Source organism: Pelophylax lessonae (genome assembly GCF_965119305.1).
Source record: "Pelophylax lessonae genome assembly, chromosome: 3".
Classification (NCBI taxonomy): Eukaryota; Metazoa; Chordata; class Amphibia; order Anura; family Ranidae; genus Pelophylax; species Pelophylax lessonae.
Genome location: NC_138770.1, coordinates 392,068,417 through 392,093,672, shown reverse-complemented (window position 1 = coordinate 392,093,672; position 25,256 = coordinate 392,068,417). Strand labels below are relative to the sequence as shown.

General features: G+C 42.3%; 1 protein-coding gene across 1 annotated transcript in view; it reads right to left on the bottom strand.

Moving 5' to 3' along the window:
- Positions 1-2,202: 2,202 nt before the first annotated feature.
- Positions 2,203-25,256, bottom strand: part of QRSL1 (glutaminyl-tRNA amidotransferase subunit QRSL1) — a 97,587-nt gene continuing 74,533 nt past the window's right edge. Inside the window, exons 7-11 of the mRNA XM_082249923.1 lie at positions 24,278-24,390; positions 20,917-21,109; positions 14,149-14,266; positions 8,450-8,655; positions 2,203-2,528 (exon numbers count right to left, since the gene is read on the bottom strand). Of these exons, the coding sequence (XP_082106049.1) occupies positions 2,317-2,528; positions 8,450-8,655; positions 14,149-14,266; positions 20,917-21,109; positions 24,278-24,390 (842 nt within the window). The 3' untranslated portion in view covers positions 2,203-2,316. The remainder of the gene's footprint in view (positions 2,529-8,449; positions 8,656-14,148; positions 14,267-20,916; positions 21,110-24,277; positions 24,391-25,256) is intronic.

Sequence of the window (25,256 nt, the reverse complement as noted above, 5' to 3'; positions counted from 1 at the left end):
CTTTTGGGGGAGTTGCATATAGAAGGTTTTTTACCTTAACACAGAGAACTGATTAAGGTAAACAACCTTCTACGTTCAGAACCAGTTTAATATTTTGATTTTTTTTTTTTTTGCAGTTGAAGCAGACAGTGGGATTTGATATTTTTCACGCAACTTATCTTTTTATTTACCTTCAAGGAGTCTCAAAACAGTATTCAAGCCCTCCTTTACAACTTTTCCATTGGTAAATGTTTTCATACAACTTTAAACAGACCATAGAGTATGGGTTTTTCTTTCCTGCAACCTGCGGAGCAGGGGATCATGGGGAGCCGTCCATGCCAGGAGAACACAGCTATTACTGCTAGCGGCTTTAGCCACTGTTCGTAATCACATGCCAAAGATCTAAAATTCTGATTGTACCCAAGTTGATCAATGGATCAAATTAGGTACAATCTGCCAGCCCATAGATGGATCGAATCTTGGCCGGTTCCTGCTGAATCGGCCGAGATGCAATCCACCAATGGCCGGCTTGAATGAAAATTAATTTGCACTCCCAGTTTGGTTATTTTACATGTTCCCACCTTGGACTGCAGCGAATGTGTTTGCTCAAACGATGTGGGTTTGTTTTGTAGTGAAGCTTAAAGAAAAAAGAAGCAACAACCAGCAAATTCTTTTTATACATCAAAATATTGTTACTATGCACTCCTAATTGGTCTAATACCAACTGTAATGTCATAAGCACGTGTCCATTTTCAGGTTTTCCTCCTGCGGGAGAGACACTAATAAATGGCAACAGAATGAACAGAGCCATACAAATGTAAGTTTCAAAGTGTCCAAAGATTTCACCATTTTAAATACTCTTTGTTCCACTGTCTTCAGTATCTTGCTGCTGCCATCTTGTAAGTGACTGTAGTGGACCCAGCAGCTAAGCTGCCACCATTTCACTGTGTGAGTGTGCAGACTTCCAGTTAACTGATTGCTATCATTTGGATGGCATGAGACTTCACTGGTAGTGAGTGGTAGAGCTGATGAAATCAGGGCCAGGGGAGAAGCTGCATGCTCTGCATCACACAGGATCTCCAGCTCAAGAAATAAAATATAAAAATAAGATTTTTGTAATTATCGTTAAAAACTGCAGACATCCAGCCACCCAGGTGATGATTGCACACTCCAAAAGAGATTGTAGTCAATTCAGCACTCACCTGGCTCCGGTGTCGGTGTGCCTGGCAGCAGCTTCTCCTTTTTTTGGTGCCTTTGATCACCCTCCTCACTCTTAATGGTGTCCTCTCAGCACCCTCCTCTTGCTCCTCTCTGGCTGGTTCAACTCCAGAGGCTGTTGTGGCTTGAGTTCTCTCTCCCTCCTGAACCACTTCAGCCTCCTCTCACTCTTGTCTCCACGCTACTCTCACCCTTGCGCTCCCTTCTCTCCCAGCCCTTTTTTTTCCCAGGCTCCAGGCTTCCCCTCTTATTTTGTCAGGGCATGCTGGGTCTGTAGTTTTTTTTTTTTAATAGATTAAAATGGAGCCATAGTCTTCAGTGACTACACGTCTCATGGAGCACTTGTCCTGGCTCTTTATTAGTCCCCGTCTTCAGCCAATGGGGAGGCAGGAGGAATCAGAGTGGGCGGCGATCCCTGAAAGCGCCTCTGTCCCTGTCCAGTGCTGCTTGACAGAAGAAAGAGGGCGAGGGGGGGGGGGGGATAAACTGACAGCCAACCCTCACTTCTCGCCTTATCACAGTGCGGGCAGTGGCGGCGGCGCTCTCGTGCCCACAGAGAGGGCTCTGCTTGCCAGCTCTGGCACGCGTGCTATAGGTTCTCCATCACTGCTCTAGGGATTTCAAGAAAATGATTTAATGATGTGGAAAAAAATGCTATTTTCTTTCTGCTCTATTGGGGAACCGATTTATCATATACTGTAGGGACATCCAAAGTAGTCCAACTGAGGAGTGAACAGTAGCAAACTGCTAACAAAGGAACGTAAACAAAACTGGGCAATGTGCGCAGCTCAAGGACGCCTTAAGGACCAACACCCAAAACTGGCACCGGATAATGTAGAACCCCCCACCTAGTAGGAAGAAGGCAAGCCCAGCTGGAAAGTTAGAACAAAAACTAATCCAATGCCAGAAAACCAAGAATAATCAGGTCAGTGATCAAATAGAACATAGGAGGGAAGAAATTAATTTTAAAAAATGCGATCAGTATCAAAACATTTACAATACAAATAATAACTGGTTCTCTTTTTATTTACACGTAAAATACATAGAAATATTTCAATAGAATGCAGTAACAGCCTCTTGCAAAATAGTCACATTATCATACTTGTTTAACTGAATGTGCTACAATGAAGAAGCCAATTTACTATTACTTTGAAGAGTTTTTGCATTTTCTAAAGGTCTATAAAACTTTAAGGGGCAGAAGTCCATCTGCTTCTCAAACCATTTAGCAACACTAAGGAGCTGCTGTTCACTGAAAGCTTGTCCTATGAATTGAAGGCCAAGTGGTAATCCTCTACTAGAAAGGCCTGCTGGAACGGTTATAGCAGGAATACCTTGAGAGAGGAAAAGCAAAAGAAAATGACATGGTAAATCTTAAAAACTGGTTTTAAAATTATTTAGACAAAACAAATATATGTTTGTTGTAAATTCTCTTTCAATGATTTTTACTTGTTTTCCAATAAAAGAACATACAAAGTATAAGCATTTTCCTCAACATTTTGCAAGGTTAAAAAATGTTGTATATTCCTAAAATTACACTACTGCTTAGTGATATAAAATGGGATTTTTGACTTACCGTAAAATCCATTTCTCTGATGTTCATTGACGGACACAGCTCCGGATCTTGTTAACCATAGGGTTATACTGCCCCCTACAGGAGTAGGACACTAGGCAGAAAAAAAGTTTGGCTACGCCTATAGGCAGTCCCAGGGGCTATACTCCCACTCTCTGCTATAGGTACTCCGTTTTGTTACAAGCAGTGTCAGAAGAATTACAGCTCCACAGAGGGGTGGGTGCTGTGTCCGTCAATGAACATCAGAGAAATGGATTGTACGGTAAGTAAAAAAAATCCCATTTTCCCTTTCTTTCTTTGAAGGACACAGCCCCTGATCTTCTTAAACATTGGGACGTCCCAAAGCATTGTTAAACATGAGGGGTGGGAACAGCGAAAAAGAAACTCCCAAGGCTAACTATAGCCAACCAGGTAAACAGGAGCTCAACCAAAACTGGAGCTCACCTGAAAAAACAAAAACATATATAGACCTGAACCACTGTCTGTCTGATCCATCTGGAAATGGTCGCAGAGGAAGCCAACAACCCTTTTTTAAGGCCCATCCGTTAGCACAAATAGTGAGTTTGACTTCCTAAAAGACTCCGTAGCTGCCAGGTACACCCCAATTGCCTGGACCACATCCACTGCATGCAAAGCAGTTTCCTTTGGATGTTTTGGCCTGGGACACAGGGAAGGCAACACAATGTGATCATTCAAATGAAAATCAGAGACAACCTGAGGAAGGAATGATGGACACAGAGGCAAAAACCACCATATCTCTGTGAACCACCAAGTAAAGTGAATGACAGGATAACGCCGCCAATTCCGACACCCTGTGCGCAGAGGTGATAGCCATCAGAAAGGGCACCTTCTGGGACAGAGTAAACAGGGGAATCTCCCCAAGATTCTCAAAAGGAGGTTTCTGGAAGATGAAGAGCACCAAATTGAGGTTCCAAGGCAGCAACAGAGACCGCCTCGGAGGGGTCAAGTGCCCAACTCCCTGAAAAAAAAGTATGTACCAGGGAGAATGTTTCTAAGGGCCGTTGAAAGACGACCGCTAAGGCAGACACCTGACCCTTGATAGGCCAGTTTTTGCTCAACCAGAAGCAGAAGCTTGACAGGAGGGAAGGTGTAAATCAGAAGATACTGACCCCATGGGGCCACCAGCGTGTCTGTGGCATCTGCCAGAGGATCCTGTGACTGAGCCACAAACCTCTGCACCTTTCTGTTGAGCCGAGACGCCAACAAATCCACCTCAGGGATGCCCCACCGGAGACACAACTGATGAAACACCTCCAGATGAAGGGACCACTCTCCTTGGTCCAACACCTGCCGACTGAGGTAATCCGCCTGCCAGTTTACACCCCCGTAATGTGTACAGCGGAGAGGGCTGGAACAATTCTGCCCACCTTAGAATGCCGGCTACCTCCAGAGCCACCAGGACACTTCTTGTGCCCCCCTGATGATTGACATGAGCCACAGCTGTATCATTGTCCGATTGAATGCGCAGAGAACATCCCTGAAGACAATCTGTTCAATGTTCCAGGCACTGTCTGATCGATCGGAGTTCAAAGACATTGATCAGTATTTTGGACTCTTTCAGTGTCCATATCCCCTGCGCAGAATTTTTGCAACGGAGCAAGGGAGAACGAAGCCACCATATCAGGGACTCTTTCGCTGCCCCTGGCTCAGCCGGATTTGATTGTCCAGAGACTGTGGATTCTTGTCCCATTTGGCCAGAATCTCCCTTGAAGGGACCTCGTATGGAACTGTGCAAACGGAACCGCCTCAAAAGGTAGACACATTTAGGCCCAGCACCCACATGCAAGTCCAGAAGGAAAACCATCTGCTGGACAGCAGGAGACAAATTGCAGCCTGCAGTTGCAAAGGCAGAGTCCAGAATTAGACCCAGATAGTCCAGCTTTGTGGACTGAACTAGAACAGACTTCTGAAAATTCAGAATCCAGCCAAACTCCCTCAAAGCTCGTATGGTGATTTCCAGGTTTTCCACCAGAGCAGTAGGAGACTCTACTCGCAGAAGGAGGTCGTCCCAGTAGCCCAGGACCGCGATCGCCTATGGGCGTAACAATGCTAGCACCAGAGCTAACACTTTCGTGAAGACCCGAGGATCGGAGGTGAGACCAAAAGGTAACGTCACAAACTTACAATGCTCATTTCCCACGGCAAAGCGGAGGAAGCGCTGACGACCGACACATATCGAAATGTGAAGGTAAGCGTCCTTGATGTCGATGGAGGAGAGAAAATCCCCCTCATTCTGAACTTCTGCACCCGTACAAAGCAGTTCAGCGCCTTGAGGTCCAGAATTGGACGCACCTTGCCTTCCTTCCTGGGGACTTTAAACAACTTTGAGCAAAAACCCCTAAAAATGTTCCGATGTCGGACAATCACCCTTTGAAGGAAAAGGTCTTGCGCTGCCCCAAAAAGAGCCTGTAAGCGGACCAAGGACAGCCGCACGTTGGGAGGAAGAACCTTACCTGAAAAAAACTTTATAAACCAAGAAGGAGGGCCCACGTCTACAAGGGTCCTTGCCCCTAGTAGCCTGTGGAAGAAAGGTACTCTTCCCCCCTGTGAGACCTTTAATGATGTCATCCAGGATAACATCAAACAGGCAATCTCCTTAAAAGGGAATATCAGCCAGACCTTTTTAGAAGTCTGGTCCACAGAGCAGCATTTGAGCCAAAAGACACGCTGAAGGACCACTGCATAAACTGGGAGCTGAGCTACTAGGAAAGCTGCATCCAAGGTGGCATCACAGATAAAACTGCAGCCTCTGGACCAGCTGGTTTGCAAGCTCAGCAAATGCAGGGGGGAGCTACTCCCCTTCCAGGTCACGGCACAAAAGCTTAGCCCATTTGGTCAGAGTCTGCGACACTAGGGCAATGGTGAATATCTGCCCCAGTGCCGAACCAGCTCGGGTGTAGAAATTGCAGGCCACAGCCTCCGCCTTCCTGTCAGCTGGGTTCTTAAAGGCCAGGGACTCTTTAACTAGAATCATGGTTGCCTTGTTTAATCTGGAAACCGGAGGGTCCACCATCAGAGGAAAAGCCCTCTTCTTAAGTAGGGACTCCTCATAGGGGTATTGCCTAGCAACTCGCTTAAGGACTCCAAGGGGCTCTGGTAGTCCCCACTCTTTAGCAACAATTCTGGCAAAACAGGAGAGAAAAGGGAACACCGTTGCCGCTCTGGATGGCTTGTGAGTGCACAAAGGGCATCTGCGCCTCTGTTGCAGCCGCAGCTGCATCCTCCAACTTTAAGTCTCAAGCACAGATACAATCAGTGCGTACACCAGCACCTTTTTGTGCGTGGTTGCAGAAGCGGAGGAATCATCCGCACTATATGAGGATTCAGGGCGCGTTGTCGCAGACCCAGCAGGATGACCCATGTCCACAGCGGCTGAATCAGATTCAGGATCTGAGGAGGCAGATGAGGCAGAGGAGGGGGGGGGGCACTTTATGCCAGCTCGTTGCCCAAAAGCCACCTCCACCCAGGACACAAGGGATTCCAGGACCACGCCAGTGCATCGATAAGTGGATGGGACCCAGAGGGCCCTACAGCCCTAGAGAGGGTATCAGGTGGAGAAATGTGCTCCAAAGACTCCATGAGTCACCAGGGGAACCCCACAAAAAAGTGTAAAACACTGCTAAGGGGCAACCCCCCACTGCTCTGGCAGTCCCATCCGATTGCCAGTCACAGAGCACCAATCAATCCTCAGCAGAGAGGAAGAGGACCCCACCAGACTCCTCACCCCACAGAAACCAGGCACCGCAGCCACCAGGAGAATCTGCACTGCACGAGTGGCAATTAGGAAATCAAGGGATCCAGGAGTCAGCACCAGGGGATGAGAAGGGGCTCCCACCACTGAAATCGCCACCCAGAGGGCTCCACTGTCATGGCCGCCTCTATTTTCAATGACAAACCACCGCAAAATGGCTGCCGGACTACACAAACATTGCCGCTGTGGATTGAGCACACAGGCTACAAGAAAATGTCGGCCCAGCGTGGCGCCGCAAGGCTCCCATGGATCCAGGAGGGATTCCTAGGCCTCAAGGACATTCCCAGGCAAGACAGAGGGCCCTGGTAGGAGCCCCCACAAAGTACATCCCCCCCGCAGAGCCAATCATCCGGTCGCTGGCGGTGCACCCTACCTGCCCCCATCAGTAGCATAACGCCCTGCCCCCACCCCAGGGAGTGGACCAGACCACCCACAAAGTCCCAGCATAAGTGGAGGGGGGGGGTAGGATGGGGGGGGGGGGACAGATGAAGGGGGTGCCTGAAGGGAAGGAGGGAAACCCAGGGGTCCGATCATCCCATGGATGGGCCCACGTCCACCCCAAAACCCTCCAGGGGGAGAGGGGGGACATACAAGGAACCAGGGCGGGCACCGCTCCAGACAGAACCCCTTGCCATCTAAATGAGGGGGGCTGTCAGCCAGGAGGAATGCTGCGACTCGGACCGAGGCCCAGTCGTATGCGACCCCACGAGGCCGGTGGGGCTATGTCGCGGCCGACCTAGTGTGGAGCTGAGGTCTGCACGCACTCGCTGGCCAGACTGGGGTGACCACTGGATATACATTATCCAGCCCAGCACCCAGTCTAGCATCTGATTGTAGATCTCACAGGAAAAAAACAGGAGAAAAAATTGCCGGGACCAGAGATCCCAGCAAGGAACTAGGCCCTTACTCCTGACTATACTGCCTATTGTCCTACTCCTGTAGGGGGCAGTATAACCCAATGGTTAAGAAGATCAGGAGCGGTGTCCGTCAAACGAAAAAGAAACATTTTTTTTTTAAATAACAAGCATTATACTTACCTGCTCTGTGCAAGTTGCTTGCTGGTGAGACACTTGTGCGTGCTTGTTCCCAAGCTCTGCTGAGTGTGTCCATAAGACACACAGAACAGGGCTCGGCTCCGCCCTCGCGCCTTCCCTCACTGGCTGCGATTGACAGCAGGGGGAGCCAATGCCTCCCGCTGCTGTCTCTCAGCCAATGAAGAAGCAGAGACCCCAGTGACCCGGGAGAGTAGCCATTCTTGTGCACATCGCTGGATCAAGATCGGGCTTCGGTAAGTATAAGAGGGTCTGCTGCATACTGAAAGTTTTTTACCCTAACGCATAGACTACATGAAGATTAAAAAATCTTCAACTTTTAGAACCAATGAAAGTACAGGCACTGAAATGTATCTTTAAATATCTTTCTTGTACTATAAATCCGTGCTTTGGAGCCCCAATGACCTTAAGCACGTACTAAATAAAAACCTCACCCTCTCAGATTTGAAACTCCTCCCTCATCTTTACCTACAGATGAAAAGCTGATTATAGCCAATAATGATGTGTTTATTTCGTTTTGAACAGTGAGCACCAAGGCTATTGAATGAATGCTGCATACTAGAAGCACATTTCTCAGAATCATCCAACAATCTTAGTGAAGTTTGTGTAAACACTACGTCATAAGAGGGTCTTCAAATATGGTTGTCAGAAGTTGTTAGGAATGTACTGAATCCAACTTCTTTGCTCAGCCTTTCCTGTACAAAATAGTTTATGGGGGGAGTGATTCATCATGCACGGTCTGCTGAATTTTTCATGTCCATGGAAAAAAGAGATCCAGCAGTTTGTTAATCATTTAGTTAAAAAATGAGACAAGAGCAAAAGAGCATTCTTTTTATGGTACTTGTAAATAAAGCTCACCAGCCATGTTGGCACATTGTGTGAAGACATCCTCCTGTGCACTTCGAGTTCTGTTGTCCTCTCGGATGAAGTCGAGGTAATGAGCTGCATCCCCTAATGTAGTAGGAGTAAGTAAGACATCCACACCAGATCGAAAAACCTTTCTAAAGTCATCTGCTATTAGTCGTCGCACTCTCTGAGCCTTCAAAAAATACTTCTCATAGTTCCTGAAAAGAAATAAATAGATTAAAGAAGTATAATTGACATCCAGCCTGACCACATCACTTGACCCCCAACCCAATTACAGAAAACAAGCCTTTTTGAACAAAATTAGTTTATGCAGTCCCCATGCCTAACAATTTGGAGTCGCCCATCATCATCAGCAGGTCATAACTATCAATCAGTGGGACAGGCATTGATGAAACACACCTTCCAGTGACTCTTAATGATTACGAAGAATGGCACATATTAAACGATTTAGGCGTCTGGTGTAGAAACTCAGATATGTCAATTGGCAGGCCTTGAAACTAAGTGCTGGTGGAAAGAACAAAAACTGACCAGTCTAAATGTTCTGATAAAATACAAATATTCTGAAACACAACAGTGTTACCAGTGTAACCAAATACTTAATATTATCAAATTCTGAGAATAGTCCCATTTTAGATGAATGACATATTTTATTGGAGACTTAGGCTTTATTTGTTCCCACAGGAAATGCATCTGACAATTATCCAATGCCCTCACTAATTCTTCTTTCGCTGTTCCAGGAAGTCAGATTTTTGATGAACATCATTAAGGAATAGAAAGTTCAGTGGTTTATTAGCAAGACGCAAAGCCATTACCAGCAATGTGTGTTTGTAATTGTAAAATCAGTTTTAGGGATTTTGTTTTTTTTTTTGTTACATGGTCGATTTTCTTCTTTATCCCTCCAAAACCATCAGTGCTTAAAAATACATTTAAGATTATATATATATATATATATATATTTAAGATTATATATATATATATATATATATTTAAGATTATATATATATATATATATATATATATATATATATATATTTATTTAAGATTATATATATATATATATATATATATATATATATATATATATATATATATTTAAGATTATATATATATATATATATATATATATATATATATATATATATATATATATATATATATATATATATATATATATATATATATATATATATATATATATACACATATACATATATATATATATACACACACACACACACATATACTTATTTTGTAGTTCACCCTACTTGGTTTTGAAATGTTTGGATGTTAATATATGTGTCTAATAAATGGAACTGCATTGGCAAATATCTGAAGCTGACTATTGCATCAACTGGACCAAATACAAATTAATTACCAAAAATAATGGCTAAGGGTATTTACAGTCAGAAAGATCAATTTTGTTTGCCAAGAAGTGGGCTGATAACCCACTGCCTTCATACAGTAAACCTTTCAGGGACTGTGCTGGCAAAACCTCAGTCTAAAGTTCCTGGATTGGCCCACCTGCCATGACAGCCTAGTCTTATCCAAAAGTATAACGAATACAGCGAAGACTGAGGCTCCTATTAAAATCTTGATGCTATTCTTTGCTGGATGGGAAAAACTGGGTATCTGATTAGAAAAATGTTGAAGCTGTGGTACCAAGAGGTACAAGACATTAAAGGGGTAAGTCAAACCTGCTTAAACCAATTGCCTACTAGGCCTATTTTTGACATTTGGTGTTTACAAGCGAAAATCAGTTGTTTTTGCTAGAAAACTACTTAGAACCCCCAAACATATATATATATATATTGTTTTTTAGCAGAGACCCTAGAGAATAAAATGGAGATTATTGCAATATTTTTCATCACACCGTATTTGCACAGCGGTCTTCCAAACGCAATTTTTTTGGAAAAAATTCACTTTTTTGAATTAAAAAATAAGAATCCAGTAAAGTTAGCCCAATTTTTTTCCATAATGTCATAATGTGAAAGATGTTACGCCGAGTAAATAGATACCCAACATGTCATGCTTCAAAATTGCGCACGCTCACGGAATGGCGACAAACTTTGGTACTTAAAAATCCCCATAGGCGACACTTTAAAAATTTCTACAGGTTGCCATCTTAGAGTTACAGAGGAGTTCTAGGGCTCAAATTATTGCTCTTGCTCTATCGATCGTGGCGATACCTCACATGTGTGGTTTGAACACCGTTTACATATGTGGGCGGGGTTTCCGTATGCGTTCGCTTCTGCGCGTGAGCTAACGGGGACAGGGCGCTTGAATTTTTTTTTTTTGTACTATTTATTTTATTTATTTTTACACCGTTTTTTTTTTTTTTTAAATTGATCATTTTTATTACTATTACAAGGAATGTAAACATTCCTTGTAATAGAATTAGGCACGACAGGACCTCTTTTTTGTGAGATCTGGGGTTAAAAAGTCCTCAGATCTCACAAGTACACTTAAAGATTGAAAAAAAAAAAAAAAAATGGAAAAAAAAAAAAAAAAGGGACCTTTTAGTAGGTTGCTAGGCAACGACGTTTGCCGTCGCCTGGTCCTCCAAGACCATAGAGTCGAGTGAGGGCAAGCTTGCCCTCACTCGACATCCTGTCTGTGAGGATCCGGGACCCGATTGTTTTCCCCACTGCCGGCGGGTCCGGTAAGCGGGGAAAAGGACTGGGACGCGGCGGGAGGGGTGCACCTCTTCCGCCATCCCGGAGGGTGAGCTCGCGGCGAATCCGCCGCTGGGACCACCCTTATCAGAAAGCCGATCGCCTGCAGTTTAAAAAAATACCAGGGTTATGGCAGCTATCTGCTGCCATAACACCGGTATTTAAGTTTAAATGCAGGACATATATATATATACAGTGGCCGGTAGGGAGGTGGTTAAAAGATACTTATCTGAAAAATAGGTTTTAGAGGAAAGAGATCATTAATCTCTTATACCCAGTTTCTATAATATTCATAGCATACTCATAAGAACCATGTATAGTGGGGTCATAGAACTAGTGAAAGAGAAAGAAACTGTTAGCTCGGTAGAAATTGGACAGTGCCCTCTTAGACAAGTGATCTTACAGCAGGAAACCAAAAGTGGTGTTCTCACAAAATAATATCCCAATGGATCCCTGAATGACCAACCAAGTCTTGTAGGGGCCCTTGTGGAACCACCCTTGAAGTGATCCTGAAGGTGAACCACTTTAAAAAAAGGGGGTAGGCTGGAAAGTGGGTACACCCTAACAAAACAACATACCAAAAGCATGAGCAGAAATTCTTCCACCCAACATCTAGAGGCATACCTGAAGGATGACAGAACATTGCTCATCTTCCTAACCATGTTCCACAGCACATAATCCTAAGAATCAGTAAGACCTATACTGCATCCTCCACAGCATAGGGGTAAGAGCCTTTGTAATACCACTAAAAGCATTCACCTGACTGAGGACAGGAACAACTAAAGAGCACGAAGAAACATCCTTGAGAGGCTGCAAAACAGCTGCAATTGAAGGATCTAGCTACCAGTGATCAGGTCCTATGGAGGCCTCAGGACTTACTGCATCTCCCAAAGGGCATACCTGCAGCAGGATCTTAGGGTGCTCTGCCTGCTGGCAGTTCAGGTTAATACAAGACCATTCAGTGATGAATACTTCATTCCAATCCTTCACATGATGATGAGGCGGCCACCAGACAAGGATATCTAGAAGGTGAAACCTTAACTCTAGGTGAGCCAGTGTGGTTAATAGGGACACACTCAGCACGGTCCAGAATAGGGACCTAGCCACTTAGATCATCACAGGAAGAGTTCCTAAACCTTCCAAGAGATGAAAATCTGGTAGCACAGAAGAAATACCCAATGGAGATCCATTCAGCATGCTAACTCGGAGGAGAACTGTCCAACGAAGTGAAGTGGGAAGGAACTGTCTGTTCTGATTAACCAAATGGAACTCCCAGGTAAGAGGACACACCAGCTTTCCCTAGGGTAAAGGGGAAAAGCCACTCCATCCCCAGCCTGGGACTGAAAGTTTCCATCAGGACCTCTTGGTCCATATCAACCATCTGGATGTCTCTCCCAGTCCAGACACCCGACTCTAGGAGGGAGACTGAAGGTAACTTGACAGTTTACAAGAGAAGGGGAGAACATGGTAGAAGAGGCAAACCCTAGGTGCCCAAAAAGCCCTAAAGGGGGTAAAATGAGTTTCTCTCAAAAGGTAAGGATGAGCATAAAGATCCATTAGGAAGGGAACCTCTTTAGTGAGCACTTTAAACTGAGACACTTTTCCTGTTGGTGAATTACCGGGACAAGAATTAGACCTCTGAGAAGCCAGATCCAAATAAGGCCTGCACATGTCGAGCCGGTCAGAATGACTCATACTGCAAGAGTCCTGAAAACACACTCTTCGGTGAGGGTCTTTATAGGTGTTCCACAATAGGGATTCCTAGAAAAAAATATAGGGCGGATAAAATGTGGAGAGTAGACAGAACCTCTGAAGGATACTGATGGATAAGACCTTACCTGAAAAAAGAACAGCTGAAACTGGTCAGGAGATTCTGCAGAGCAAGGGTGGGGGTAAGCTAACAAGTAGCACAAAGAGATCAACAGTTTTCAAGGAAAGAAGTTCCTCCTGTAAGGATCAGTATGAATCCAAGAGGGGTACCACTCCAGAAGTAACCAGAGTGGGCCAGGGATTCAGACAGATCTGGGAGAATACACAATTGAGAGTATTAATCTTAGGAGTGATGAGGTGGAGCTGAACAAAATACTAGATTCACTGGGTTAAGGCAAGTGTGAGGGGGGTGCTGGGGAGGCTGCTGCACACAGAAGGCTTTTTATGTTAATGCATAGAGTGCATTAAGATAAAAACCTTCTGCCTTTACAACTCCTTCAATCCTCAAATTGCCACATTTGCTGGACAGCTTGGCCTGTTCAATGGAAGCTGAAAAATAAACTTGCTGGCCAGATTGACAGGTGAAAATAAAAAATAAAGGAAGAAAAAAAAAAAAAAAACTGAAAAGGAAAGGCAGCCAAACACATCTAAGATTTTTTTTTATACTGCTTTAACTCCTTCCTCTCTGTAGCTATTTTTTAATTTACAATACATTTCAATTACTTTTTTTTTTGTTGTTTTCAATTGTTTTATTGGTTATATTTTTCAGACTTGCATAAAATAAGAATGTGCAGACTGGTAAACAAAAAGCACCTTTTTTATTTGCAAATACCTTTCCCATGCTTTTTACCTGAAACACAGGACAAATTATAGAATAAATGGTACACTTTGTACTCACAGTAAAGCTAATATTTTTAAAATGAACACTGGTCAAAACAGAAAATATGTTCATCTTTATTACATATTTTTGGCTGTATTTTTACAAACCATTTGCCTTCTTTACAGAGATTGTTGTGCTTAACATTTTTGTTAATGCTAACTGCTTGGAAGAAAGGGGTACACCGCAAAAGCTTGTCTTGAAAAATGTATTACGGATAGTGCTGTGTTTTTGGAAATGTAATAATACAGATACAATCACAGTAAGCATAGAAAAACATAATATTAACAAAAGAAAGCCTAGCTTATCCTCCAGAACAATGTACTTTGCTATCCTTATACAGGTACAAGCTGAAGTGGTTAAAATAGAAACCTCAAAGCTGTTGGGTAGGTCTTACATGATGTGTACATGCAAAGTAATTATTAACCTACTGTTTCAGAAGAAAGAAATTCCCAGACAGTATTCTTCCTCTCACAACATCATTAAAACCTTCCCGTCTTGTAGCAGAGTACATGGCTTCTGTTGAGTCCTCTATATCTGAGCGATGCCCTATTACGCAAGCAAAATATAAAGTCTTAGAAAAACTAATACCTAAAAGGTGCATTGCTATAAACATTTAACAATATTTAAAACACATTTTTTAAAATTATACACCACTTTTGTTAAAGATCGATATACCAAGCCAAGCAACTAGGGAGGGTTAAGGAAAGACCCAGTGCCAAGAAAGTTTTATGGAAAAAAGCTCTCAATTGTATCAGACATACTGCCCGGAGAGCTTACTCAGAGTCGTTGAGAGTTGGATATGGCTGAACAAATATACACATACATATATACATGATGGCTACACTTACCAGCTTGAAATGAACGGTTATTAAACAAAATAAGATTTTTATCCATTTATTTTTTTTTTACGTTCAGTGACAAACTCAGGAATAGAAGGTACTGTAATCATACACAACTGGGTTATACTGCAGCCTTCAGAAGGTCTGGACACTGACAAGCAAAAAATGTTAAGCCAGCTAATTGTATAACCTTGCATCCAACAACGTCAGAACTCAGTTTTGTAAGCATGTAATACATGAAGCCAATAACTTAGAGGGACAGAACTCTCAGTGGACTTTTACTATAAGCACCGAAATCTTATTTTCTTTATCTTTTGAGGGATGCAGGAATAGAAAATAATCATAGACCGTTGGGCAGTGCACACACAATCCAGCTGAGAGGTAAGTAAAATTCATTGAGACATTCAACAAACTGGAATCAAATATACAAGAAATCAATGCCTACAAAAAGGCCATATAAATAAGGAGCCACTCAGAAGAAGTAGCAACGACTAAGGTATGAGCAGCTATGGCGAAGCAGGAGCTAAAGACTGAGGAGCATCTTTCAAGGAAAATATGTACTTAAAAGTGTGATCATTTAATAGTGAAAAGAAGGAGCAAGTAACAGGCTCTTTAGCCATAATGACTGGGATATCCTAAATCAATCTGAGGGGTGAGCAGCACAGCAAACAACGCTCATTGGCCCACATAATAAAACAAGTCAAGGAGGCTAGAGCAGCTTGTAGCACCTTACGACAGAAATATATTTAGGGTGTAACATGTTCCCAAGCACTACTCCCACCCCTAATCCCACCATCTCGGTTGATAACCCCCCTCTCCCCTGTGACAGCGGGAGGGGTTCTCTTTCCCTGCAGCTACTGTTACATTTATAATTGCCGGAGCCCTGTACAGCAACGTAATTAATTCACAGAGATCTGTAAGTGAATAAACTTCAAGTCCTGTTTCCCACTGCGGCAGATGAATTTGTAGTTATCAATGGACTACAAGCATATTGATCAACAGACAAGTAGTAGATTCATTCTTCCTCCAACCTTCTAACTTAGGGGTGTCCAAACTATGGCCCTCCAGCTGTTCAGGAAATACAATTCCCATCATGCCTAGTTATGTCTGTGAATGTCAGAGGTTTACAATGCCTCATGGGAATTGTAGTTCCTGAACAGTTGGAGGGCCATAGTTTGGACACCCCTGTAAAGCCCATACAGAGAAAAGGACAGAAAGTTGAATGGAGAGTGTGCAGGGGCCTGAAATTGCACCTGTGACCCAGTGATCATGGGTGCAATGCTTTGCAGGCTTCTGTAAAAAAGATTAAATTAATCAATGCACGTTTTTCATGCAAAACCACATGCATTTATTATATTTTTTTTTATAAAGGTGAACTTATGGGTAATGTCATACAAGTGAATAGCCCAAATTATATAAAAATGGTGGCTCCTGGAGAGCCGAGAGCCTAAGATCGCAAGGAGAAAATATATACCGGTGTTCAAATCCCAATAGCTTGTACATGTATTTAAACTATCAGGTGCTAAAAGGGTGTGACCACATATTAACACTGCAATTTCTGGATGGACCCTCTGCATACTGCTATACATCCTCTCTAGCAAACAATGCAGTTTTAGTTCACACATATAGCAATGTTGCAATACATGCCTAAGCCAGCCAACTGTGTCAAAATAATCTCTTTTATGGCCGGTCCTACACTGCTTTGCCACTGCAAATGCTACAGGGGACACTATGCCAACATGGGGCATACTGACAAGGTGGGGGAGAGCTACTATTTTCAGGTAGCCCTTAAAAATGACACTTGTCAAAGATTTTCTGGACAAAAAGGTAGACACAGTGCCCCATCAATGTAAAGGGCTCTTTGCACTAGCCTTGGCTGTCGTGCAAGGCCATGTCTTTTTTTGAAAGTACGTTTCTGTCTTATACCTGTTTCACGTGGGCTTCAGCTTGTATAAGAGCAGTGTGAACAGCAAGCAATCTTAGAGAAAACTGCCTGAAGCTTGCCGAAAGCTTTGCAAAAGCTTGCTGAAAGTTTCATAAAAGTTTGCTGTTCCCAATGCTCCTCTATGAGCCGAGGCCCATGTGAAACAAGTCAAAAACTTGGCATTGGAAGACAGAGTGACGAAAGGAACTTCCTAAGCTCCAAGGTAGATCTACTGGCAACTATAGGAGCCATTTTCTTCTGGGGGGAGGAAAAACTTCTTACTGCCGTGATCTCCTTGATATACTTATACAAGAAGGGACCAAACAGGCATTTGCCTTAAAGCCACTCAAGGCATTTCCTGCATGGAATTTCAGCTGAGCAGCATCTGAGCAAGAGAATCTCGCACATATGGATAGAGCGAAGACTTATCCTGGAGATTTGGCAAAGTGTATCTACTGAGCCATTCATGCAGTAGAAGTAGGCTGTAGTTCTAACTCACTGTGATCAAAAGGCATCCGTGCAGATGGAACCGGGATTTGAAGGCCATACCCTTAGTCCCAACAGTAACAGTCTGACAGACTGGCATTGACACCATCATGGTTTGCATGACAGGGACGGCCAAAGAAAAAAAAAAAAAAAAGCCTTAATAAGGGCCTCCATTGGAAAAAAAAAATAAGGGCTTCCAACCTATTATCTCCTTGGTCTTTGAACACAGGGTTATCCTCCACGGGGGCAATGGAGGTCTTGTTAAGGCAGGAAATTGCAGGATCTGTCACAGGAAGTGCCTATTTCCTAAGGACATTTTCCTCAATTTTGCCACGGTCTGGCAAAATGTTTAGGAGGAGTAAAAAAACACTCTAGCTGAGCTCAGTCTCCATACAGGACTGGTTCCCCTTTGAGTAATACCAGGAATTTTTTAGCAGACTTAGGGAATTCAGGAGAACTCATATATTTACCTGGCTGCTCCAACTTGAAACAAATGCATACAGCATAAATATTATTTGCAATGGTCTCCTTTTGTTTGTGAGAAACCCAAGTGGCAATTGTCATTCTGATTTAACAATTCAATGTGCACAACATTCCTCTCAGTAGAGGGCATCAGCACTAAAATCCCTCAGACCAAATTTTTACCCCAGAAAAAAGGGAATTTGTTTTTTTTTTGCATCCTTTTTTTTCCAAGTTTTTTGGCAGGTAGAAAAAACATAGGTCATTACAATCAAAACATGTGAACAGGAGAGACAGTGTGGCAGGACTTTACAATTAGTGAGCTCAGGAACAGGAAACAAATATAATATGTAAATGCTAATACGGGACTGCATATAACCAATGTTTAAAGGTTCACAGACATTGGTCGTACAGTATTTAAAACATGCATGCTACCAATAAAACAAAAAACAGGCAATAATAACAGTGTCCTGACGATTGTGACCAGCAAAGTATCATCCCCTCTTCTACAGTGTTATTTTAAAATTCCTGATTAATGGCGGGAATTTAATCACAGAATAATAGTATCACCCAGAGATAAACAGAGTTAGTTTGCATCACTACAGCTTGACTGCCTTTTTTAATAAAACGCATAATGAGAGCCTGGTTCAGGTTAGAAGCTAAACAAACTGGAAAGAAGGCGACCTGACATCAACCTAGTACACAAGCAACAGTGGAAAATAGGGTTACACAACATAATACAGTGCATCTGGAAAGTATTCACAGCACTTCACTTTTTCCAATTTTGTTATGTTACAGCCTTTTTCCAAAATGAATTCAAATTCATAATTTTCCTCAAAATTCTACAAAACAATACAATCTTTGCAATTTTTAGATTTGTTCAATACTTTGTCAAAGCGCCTTTGGCACCAAAAAACAGCCTCAAGTCTTTTTGAGTATGATGCTACCACCTTGGCGCACCTATTTTTGGGCAGTTTCTTCCATTCTTCTTTGCAGGACCTCTCAAGCTCCATCAGGTTGGATGGGGAGCGTTAGTGCACAGCCATTTTCAGATCTCTCCAGGGATGTTCAATTGATTCAAGTCTGGGCTCTGGCTGGGCCACTGGAGAACATTCCCAGAGTTATCCCGTAGCCACTCCTTTGTTATCTTGGCTGTGTGCTTAGGGTCATTGTCCGGTTGAAAGATGAACCTTCGCCCCAGTCTGAGGTTTTCATCAAGGATGTCTCTGTACATTGCCGCATTCATCTTTCCCTCAATCCTGACTAGTCTCTGAGTTCCTGCCGCTGAAAAACATCCCCACAGCATGATGTTGCCACCACCATGCTTCACTGTAGGGAAGGTATTGGCCAGGTAATGAGCAGTGCCTGGTTGATAGAATGCATAAAGATAAAAAACATTCCGCCTTTACAACCACTTTAAGGGCACATAACTGACAGGCCCCACAATCTACAGTCCAGTGGGTTCTAGATATGACCTCTGAGGCAGGGTCTAGGATTTGTCAATTTGAGACTAGATCAAGTAGCATGTCAGAAGTCATGACTGAAGAAAAATAATTACTCACAAAAATATAGGTAAAAAGAATAAAAATGAAAATAAAAAACAAAATACCTAAAAGGCTTTTTTACAACAAAGCTGCCTAAAAAGCACCCAAGCTCCTAGGGCACTAGTAAAACATTTTGGTTGGCGGTGGGGTTATACAGTGGGCTGGCCTAAGGTAGAACTATAGGCAAAACTTTTTTTCCCATTTTGGATAGAGTAAGGGAGGGTTATAACCCCTGTATCAGTTTATTTTGTCATCTGTGCCCCATTGAGGAGGAGATTTCCCTTCACTTCCTGTCCCATAGCCAAACAGGAGCTGAAATCCCTGCAAATTAAGGTAATCTTTTGGGGATCCCCAGGTCACCGGAACTAGTGCCCTCATTGGAAGTTTTCCACTCTATTACTTTTCTAGGGACGACCCAAAATGTGGGATCTTTTTTTTTTTTTTACTTTCACTTTTACTGATAATGGTAAACAGGACAAATAGAGAGTGTGAAGCTCCCTAATAAGGGCACCGACGGCAATAACAACCTACAGGGGTTCTAATCCCTCTCAACTCTGTCCAATACAAAAAAAAAAAAAAAAGTTTTGCCTTTAGTTATACTTTAAATGTTTTTGTTTGTCAGTGTCTAGATCCCCTTAAAGCAGACGAATAACTCAAGTTTTGTTGATCATCAAGGGACTATTCTTGTGTCCCTTGATGGATGGAAAAGAAATTCCTCATTTCAAATTAGGTCTAGCAAAAAGCTAAAACAGGCAAAAATGTAAATGACTTAAATGTAAATGACTTCCTTACAACAATATCAACAGTTATTGTTCTGTGCATCTTGGCTGACAGCCATTTGCAGGAAATCTCTCTTCTCATAACACTGGGACTGGTCATTTGACTAAAGCAGGAAGACCTTTCTACTATGCATTCGGTAAAGGAGTGTGATCCATATTTAAATTTTCAACAGGCACAGTTGCAGGCAGAGTTCTGTCTGCACAAAAGTAAAGTAACATTTAAGGCCTCAATCACGTGGGCAGTTTGGCCCATCAGTGTCAAAACCTGAAGTTTTTATGCACCCACGTGACACAGGTGCAGCGTCCAGCCCCGATGTAAGCAGCTTGTCAAAAACTATGACGGGTCCAGCTGCTGTGTATTTCAGCCTGCCATAGATTCTGACAGGCCGCAGGGCTGGATGCTGCTCCTGTGCCTCATGGGCACTGGGGTTTGACACTGACGGGGGGGAACCACTCGTGTATGTAGCCTAAACATTACACTCCAGAAACCCATAAAAATGATGTATCTAATTAAAGCGGACATGCCCTGCTGAAAATCTCTACTGGCTGCTCAACTGGCAGCTCCTAAGATCAAATTCAATAATGGGCAATAAAGGGTAAACTAGATTAAATTTGTAAAGTGTACGGTCACACAAACTAACAGGCAGTCAGAAATAGGTTTATATTGGCACAACCATGATAAACTACTAATGCCCCATACACACATGCAGATTATCTGCAGACTTTTGTCTGCAGACTTACCTTTTCTATGTAGTGCAAGGGCCTGCCGGATTGCATACAAATTGAAAGTGTTTAGGTTTGACCTCATATTATATGGTTTTGGTAAGTCTGCAGACAAAAGTCTGCAGATAATCTGCACGTGTGTATGGGGCATAAGTCAAGTCAATACAGATCACTGTATTGTATGGATAAGCCCACTTCTATAGTTTCGGTTAAAAATTGCATTTAGAACAGGATGAATAACGCACATTTCTAAATTTAATAAAAATTGGCAACAACATTCACTCATCTTACAGCACTGAAAAAAGGAGGCTTTTGAAAAAAAAAAATCTGAAATTTAGACGCAGGAAAAAAAGAAAGCACCAAACAAAAAGCAAGAACACTGGGATAATATCCTCAAACCCAATGGCACATACAATACATATACTATAAATATACATTTTACCATATTCTAGTCCATCAAATCGAGCCATATTGGATGCTACTTCAGCTGTGCAGAGTACATGATAGCACACAATAGAGTAGTGAGTATGAGGCAGTGAAACTTCAACTACTTTGGCTCCAGCATCTTCTAGCAAATCTGCAGTTTTTGACCAAAGAGACAGTGTTTCTGTAGATAAGCCAGGGGCATGGTATTCCTTCAGAGGTAAATAGGAAAAAATTAAAGTCACTGTTAAAATTGTCAGTTACAGAAAACAGAGCAACTCTTTCAAATTCAAGTAAATTGCCAGCCACACATTTCCAGTTTTACAAGTACAGTAGTCAAGAATGTTCAGTCAAGCAGTATTGCCTGTTGATATCATATGTGCCTCCATTCTACACAGTTTCATTGATCTTATGTATGTAATAAAATAATTCTAGTAAAAGACTGCTAGTTAGGTTGGAGGAATAGCACAAGGCAAATACCCTTTACACTTATGTGTTGTGAAATAATTAGACATTAAAAAGTTTAAAGTGATACTAAATACACACTGTTTTATTTACATTGTCCCATTCTGTATATGGATGATGGCACTGTGATTATTTTATTTAAAAAAAAACAAAAAACATCCAAGTACCCTTTTTATAATGGATATACAGCTGTCACATGACCCAGCTCTTTCCCAGCTTGTCTGCAGGGAAACCATAAGCAGGAGGAGTATCTAGTCCTCTGCTGCTGGTCACATGTTCAAAAAAATACAACTTTTGGAATACAGAGTAAAAATAAATTAATATCAATACACAGTTTTAAATTGTCATACAAATATATATTTGAAATCAAATCTTTTTCATTTTTTGCAACATCATGGTGTGGGCGGATTTCTGCCAGTCACAGGTTGTGTTACGTCCATCCAGTCCGTGTCTTAGAATGACAGGGAGGTGAAACCTCTTATCAATCTACATGTATTATCAATCCCTATTTGTTTAGCTGGTTAGTGGGCATGGAGGAGGAGGGAAGGAGTGGGCTGTCATTGACCACTGTGTATACACCCACTCTATAGTCACATGGGCTGCTCAGATGTGTTAGGGAGGAAATGCTGAGCTCGGAATCTCACTGAAAAGTGAACATGTGCAGAGCTAACAACACTGCTATGCAAAATCCCTAGCTGCATTGAAAACATGGACAGAAGGGGGAGATTGAGAACAGCAGGATCAACCTGGATTTTGCAGTATACAGAAAATAAATCTCATAGTGACTGAGTATAAACAGCATGCAGTACATCATTTATTGATCGTTTTTTTATGATGTGGGTTTAGTGACACTTTAACTTACGAATGCAGACAGCAGAAATACTGTTTATGCATATAGGTTACATGAATGCTTCAGATGTTTCAAACTAGCGTAAGAAAGTACAGTATATTATATTAAAATGCTACAAAACCTTGTAATACATGCTTGTCAACACTGGCAAGGCTACCATCATAGTAGCCAATGCAGCTGCTATGAGGCCCGAGGTGTGGGAAGGAAGGGGATCATGCGGGGAAAACTCGCTGTTTTGTCTTTACTTTTCCCAACGCAGTTGTTCCACCAATGCTTCACTTGGTGCCCACTATATGCCCAATTACTCAAAGGCAACAACAAGACAAGAAGGAGTTAGTTGGTACAGGAGATACTGTAGGTTTGTCCACTGACACCAAGTATCACGCAAGTATGGCCTTTGTTCCTTAAAGTATTACTAAAGGAAAAACTTTTAGAGAGATTCAACCTCTCTTTTTGCCCGGTTTACTGTTATCACGGAGAGTGAAAGAGAAAGAAAATCCCAAATTTTGGGTTGGCCCCAGAACAGAAAGAGAGGGAAATCTTTCCCATGTGGACATTAGTTCCGATGACCCCCGTTACACAACCTGGGAACTATCTGACTTTGGAAGGATTTCCCTTCACTTCCTGTTTTGGCTATAGGACAGGAAGTGGAGAGAAATCATAGTAATGCGACACAGGTGGCAAAATAAACTATACAGGCAAGTGTTATAACCCTACCTTACCTTTACCAAAATATAAAAAAGGTTAGAGTTTAGTTCTACTTTACTTATGCAATAGAAAAAAAAAAAAAAAACCACATACATACACTCTTTTATTGGTATTGGTGGGACTCCCACCAACACTAAATAAACTGGAGGATTTGGTCCTTAGTCTCACTATGATTGAGGACTTCTGTTTCCAGCCCTACGGACACCAATAAAATTTAATGATTTAATTCCCAGTACCTTATATAGAGCAAAAAGTCCAATCACTCCAGTAGCGCTTCACAAAAGAAAATCAACAGAGGAGCCTCCACCTGCCAGTTTTAGTAGTGCATGTAGGCGTGACTATAATGCGACAAGATCTGACGTCAAACCAAGAGAGCGGTGAGACGCGGTTTTGATACAAACGGCCAGTCACTGAGTTATTACTAATAAGCGTGTTTATAACATATACATTGTGGGTGTAATTTTAATAGTTTTAATGAAGTACGTGAAACGGAATTACGCTACGGGGATTGCCTAAGTCGTTTATGCTTACATTTCCAGTGGACCCTGAAAACAATCGAATTGTGGTTTGCTGTGGTGTGGATCACAAAGCGTGTTTGCCGTTTAGGGATGAGAGGCAATAAATACTGTAGCAGTGAGTGAGGTGGCATAAGGGGAGTGAGACATTTTCTTTCACCTATGGTGTGTTGAAGTGGATTACAAGCTAACTACTTAGTACCAGTGAATAGAATTTGGCTGCTCTGACCTTTACATGCTCTACTAACACTGGGAGGTGGAGGCTCCTCTGTTGAATTTCCTTGGTGAAGCACTGCTGGAGTGATTGGACTTTTTGCTCTATATAAAGGACTATGTGTTTTGAAAAAGCAGCAGCTACCTGTGTTTAAAGTTTGTATTTGATATCTATATATATTTCCTTTATCTCCAGGAGCACATAGTACTGAGATTATATAGATCCTTCTACCACTGACCCCAACCAATGAAACTGGGTGCACTACACCAATGTTTGTGGGGGGATGGTGGAGGATTATTATGGGTCTTGTGATTTCTAGGTAAGCCCGCTTGTCAAATGACAGCCAGCTGAAAATACCTAGTAAAAACACAGGATTATCATTCATCTGAAAGTGGCAACCAATATATCCAATAAGGCTAGGGTTTGTAGGCCAAAAACACAAAAAATACTGTAAAACAATAACAGTAGATCTGGACAGTTGGCAACTGTTTATGCTATGTTCATGTTATCCATTCCATTGTAAGTAAATCTATTTGTTCTTTCTTCTTTTTTTTTTTTTTTTTTTTACAACCGATCATATTTTATTGTTTGTATTTCAATCATATTATTGTGAAAGCTTGATTATTACCTTTGGAATCCCTACACAAAGATTGGTTACATCTATCACATCTGGAAGTGTAAATGTTTGAAAAGGATCTTGGATTGTTGTCGAGTCTAGTTGATCATGCCCAGCAAGCACACCTGGAAAACAAAGAGGTGTATTGAGGTACCAATATAACTTAAGGTTAAATTGGGAATAAAAAGAACTTTTGTTCAAACATCTCTATAGCTTATTTAAATTGCATACTTCTCTAAACATGATCTGTTCATCATTTTGACCTGAAGTTGGAAAAATTATATTATGCAAATGAATGGATTTGTTGTTAGCATCCCCACATTTGACCCAATCCACTCCCAGTCAACCACCATTTTCCTTTAAAGGAGAAGCTACTAATACATACAAATCTTTCCAGCCCTCTGAGAAGTGCATACTTTCTGATAAAATTGAGGTAAATACCTGTGGGAGGGGCTACAGACTTCTCTGGATTATCATGCTGACAATCTTGTCGGGATCCACCTCCTTTTTTTCTCCTCCGTTTTATTAATGTTGTTCTCTGGGCTGTCTGCTCTCCCCCTCTCACACAGCTCAGACTGATTCTCTAGACAGCCTATATATGCACGCTGTGTGGTTGCATGCTGTGCTGTAGTTCTGACCAGTGAAGTTCTTAGATAAAAACAGCTGTGCAGCATAGCATTTTGCAGATAGAGGTTGCCTGTAAGAGAGTCGCAGGAGAGAGAAGAAAAGTGCCTCTAAGCGCAGGCAGTTTACAGGTTTATTAGGTGCAATAAAATAAAAGGGGCAATTCACATGGAGTGAAGTAAACCCAAGTTTATCAGGAAGGGGAGTCCAAGATGTCAGTGCTGGATGTCCGCGATGTGGACCGCCAGGGTCTGCTGCTGTGTGGAGGAGGCAAGGTGGAAGCCTCAGGTGGAAAGCCAAGCAGAGGGGATAAAGCTAGACTGCAGTGTGGACTGCAGCGTGTGAAGATGGACACCAGGTCTTAGGA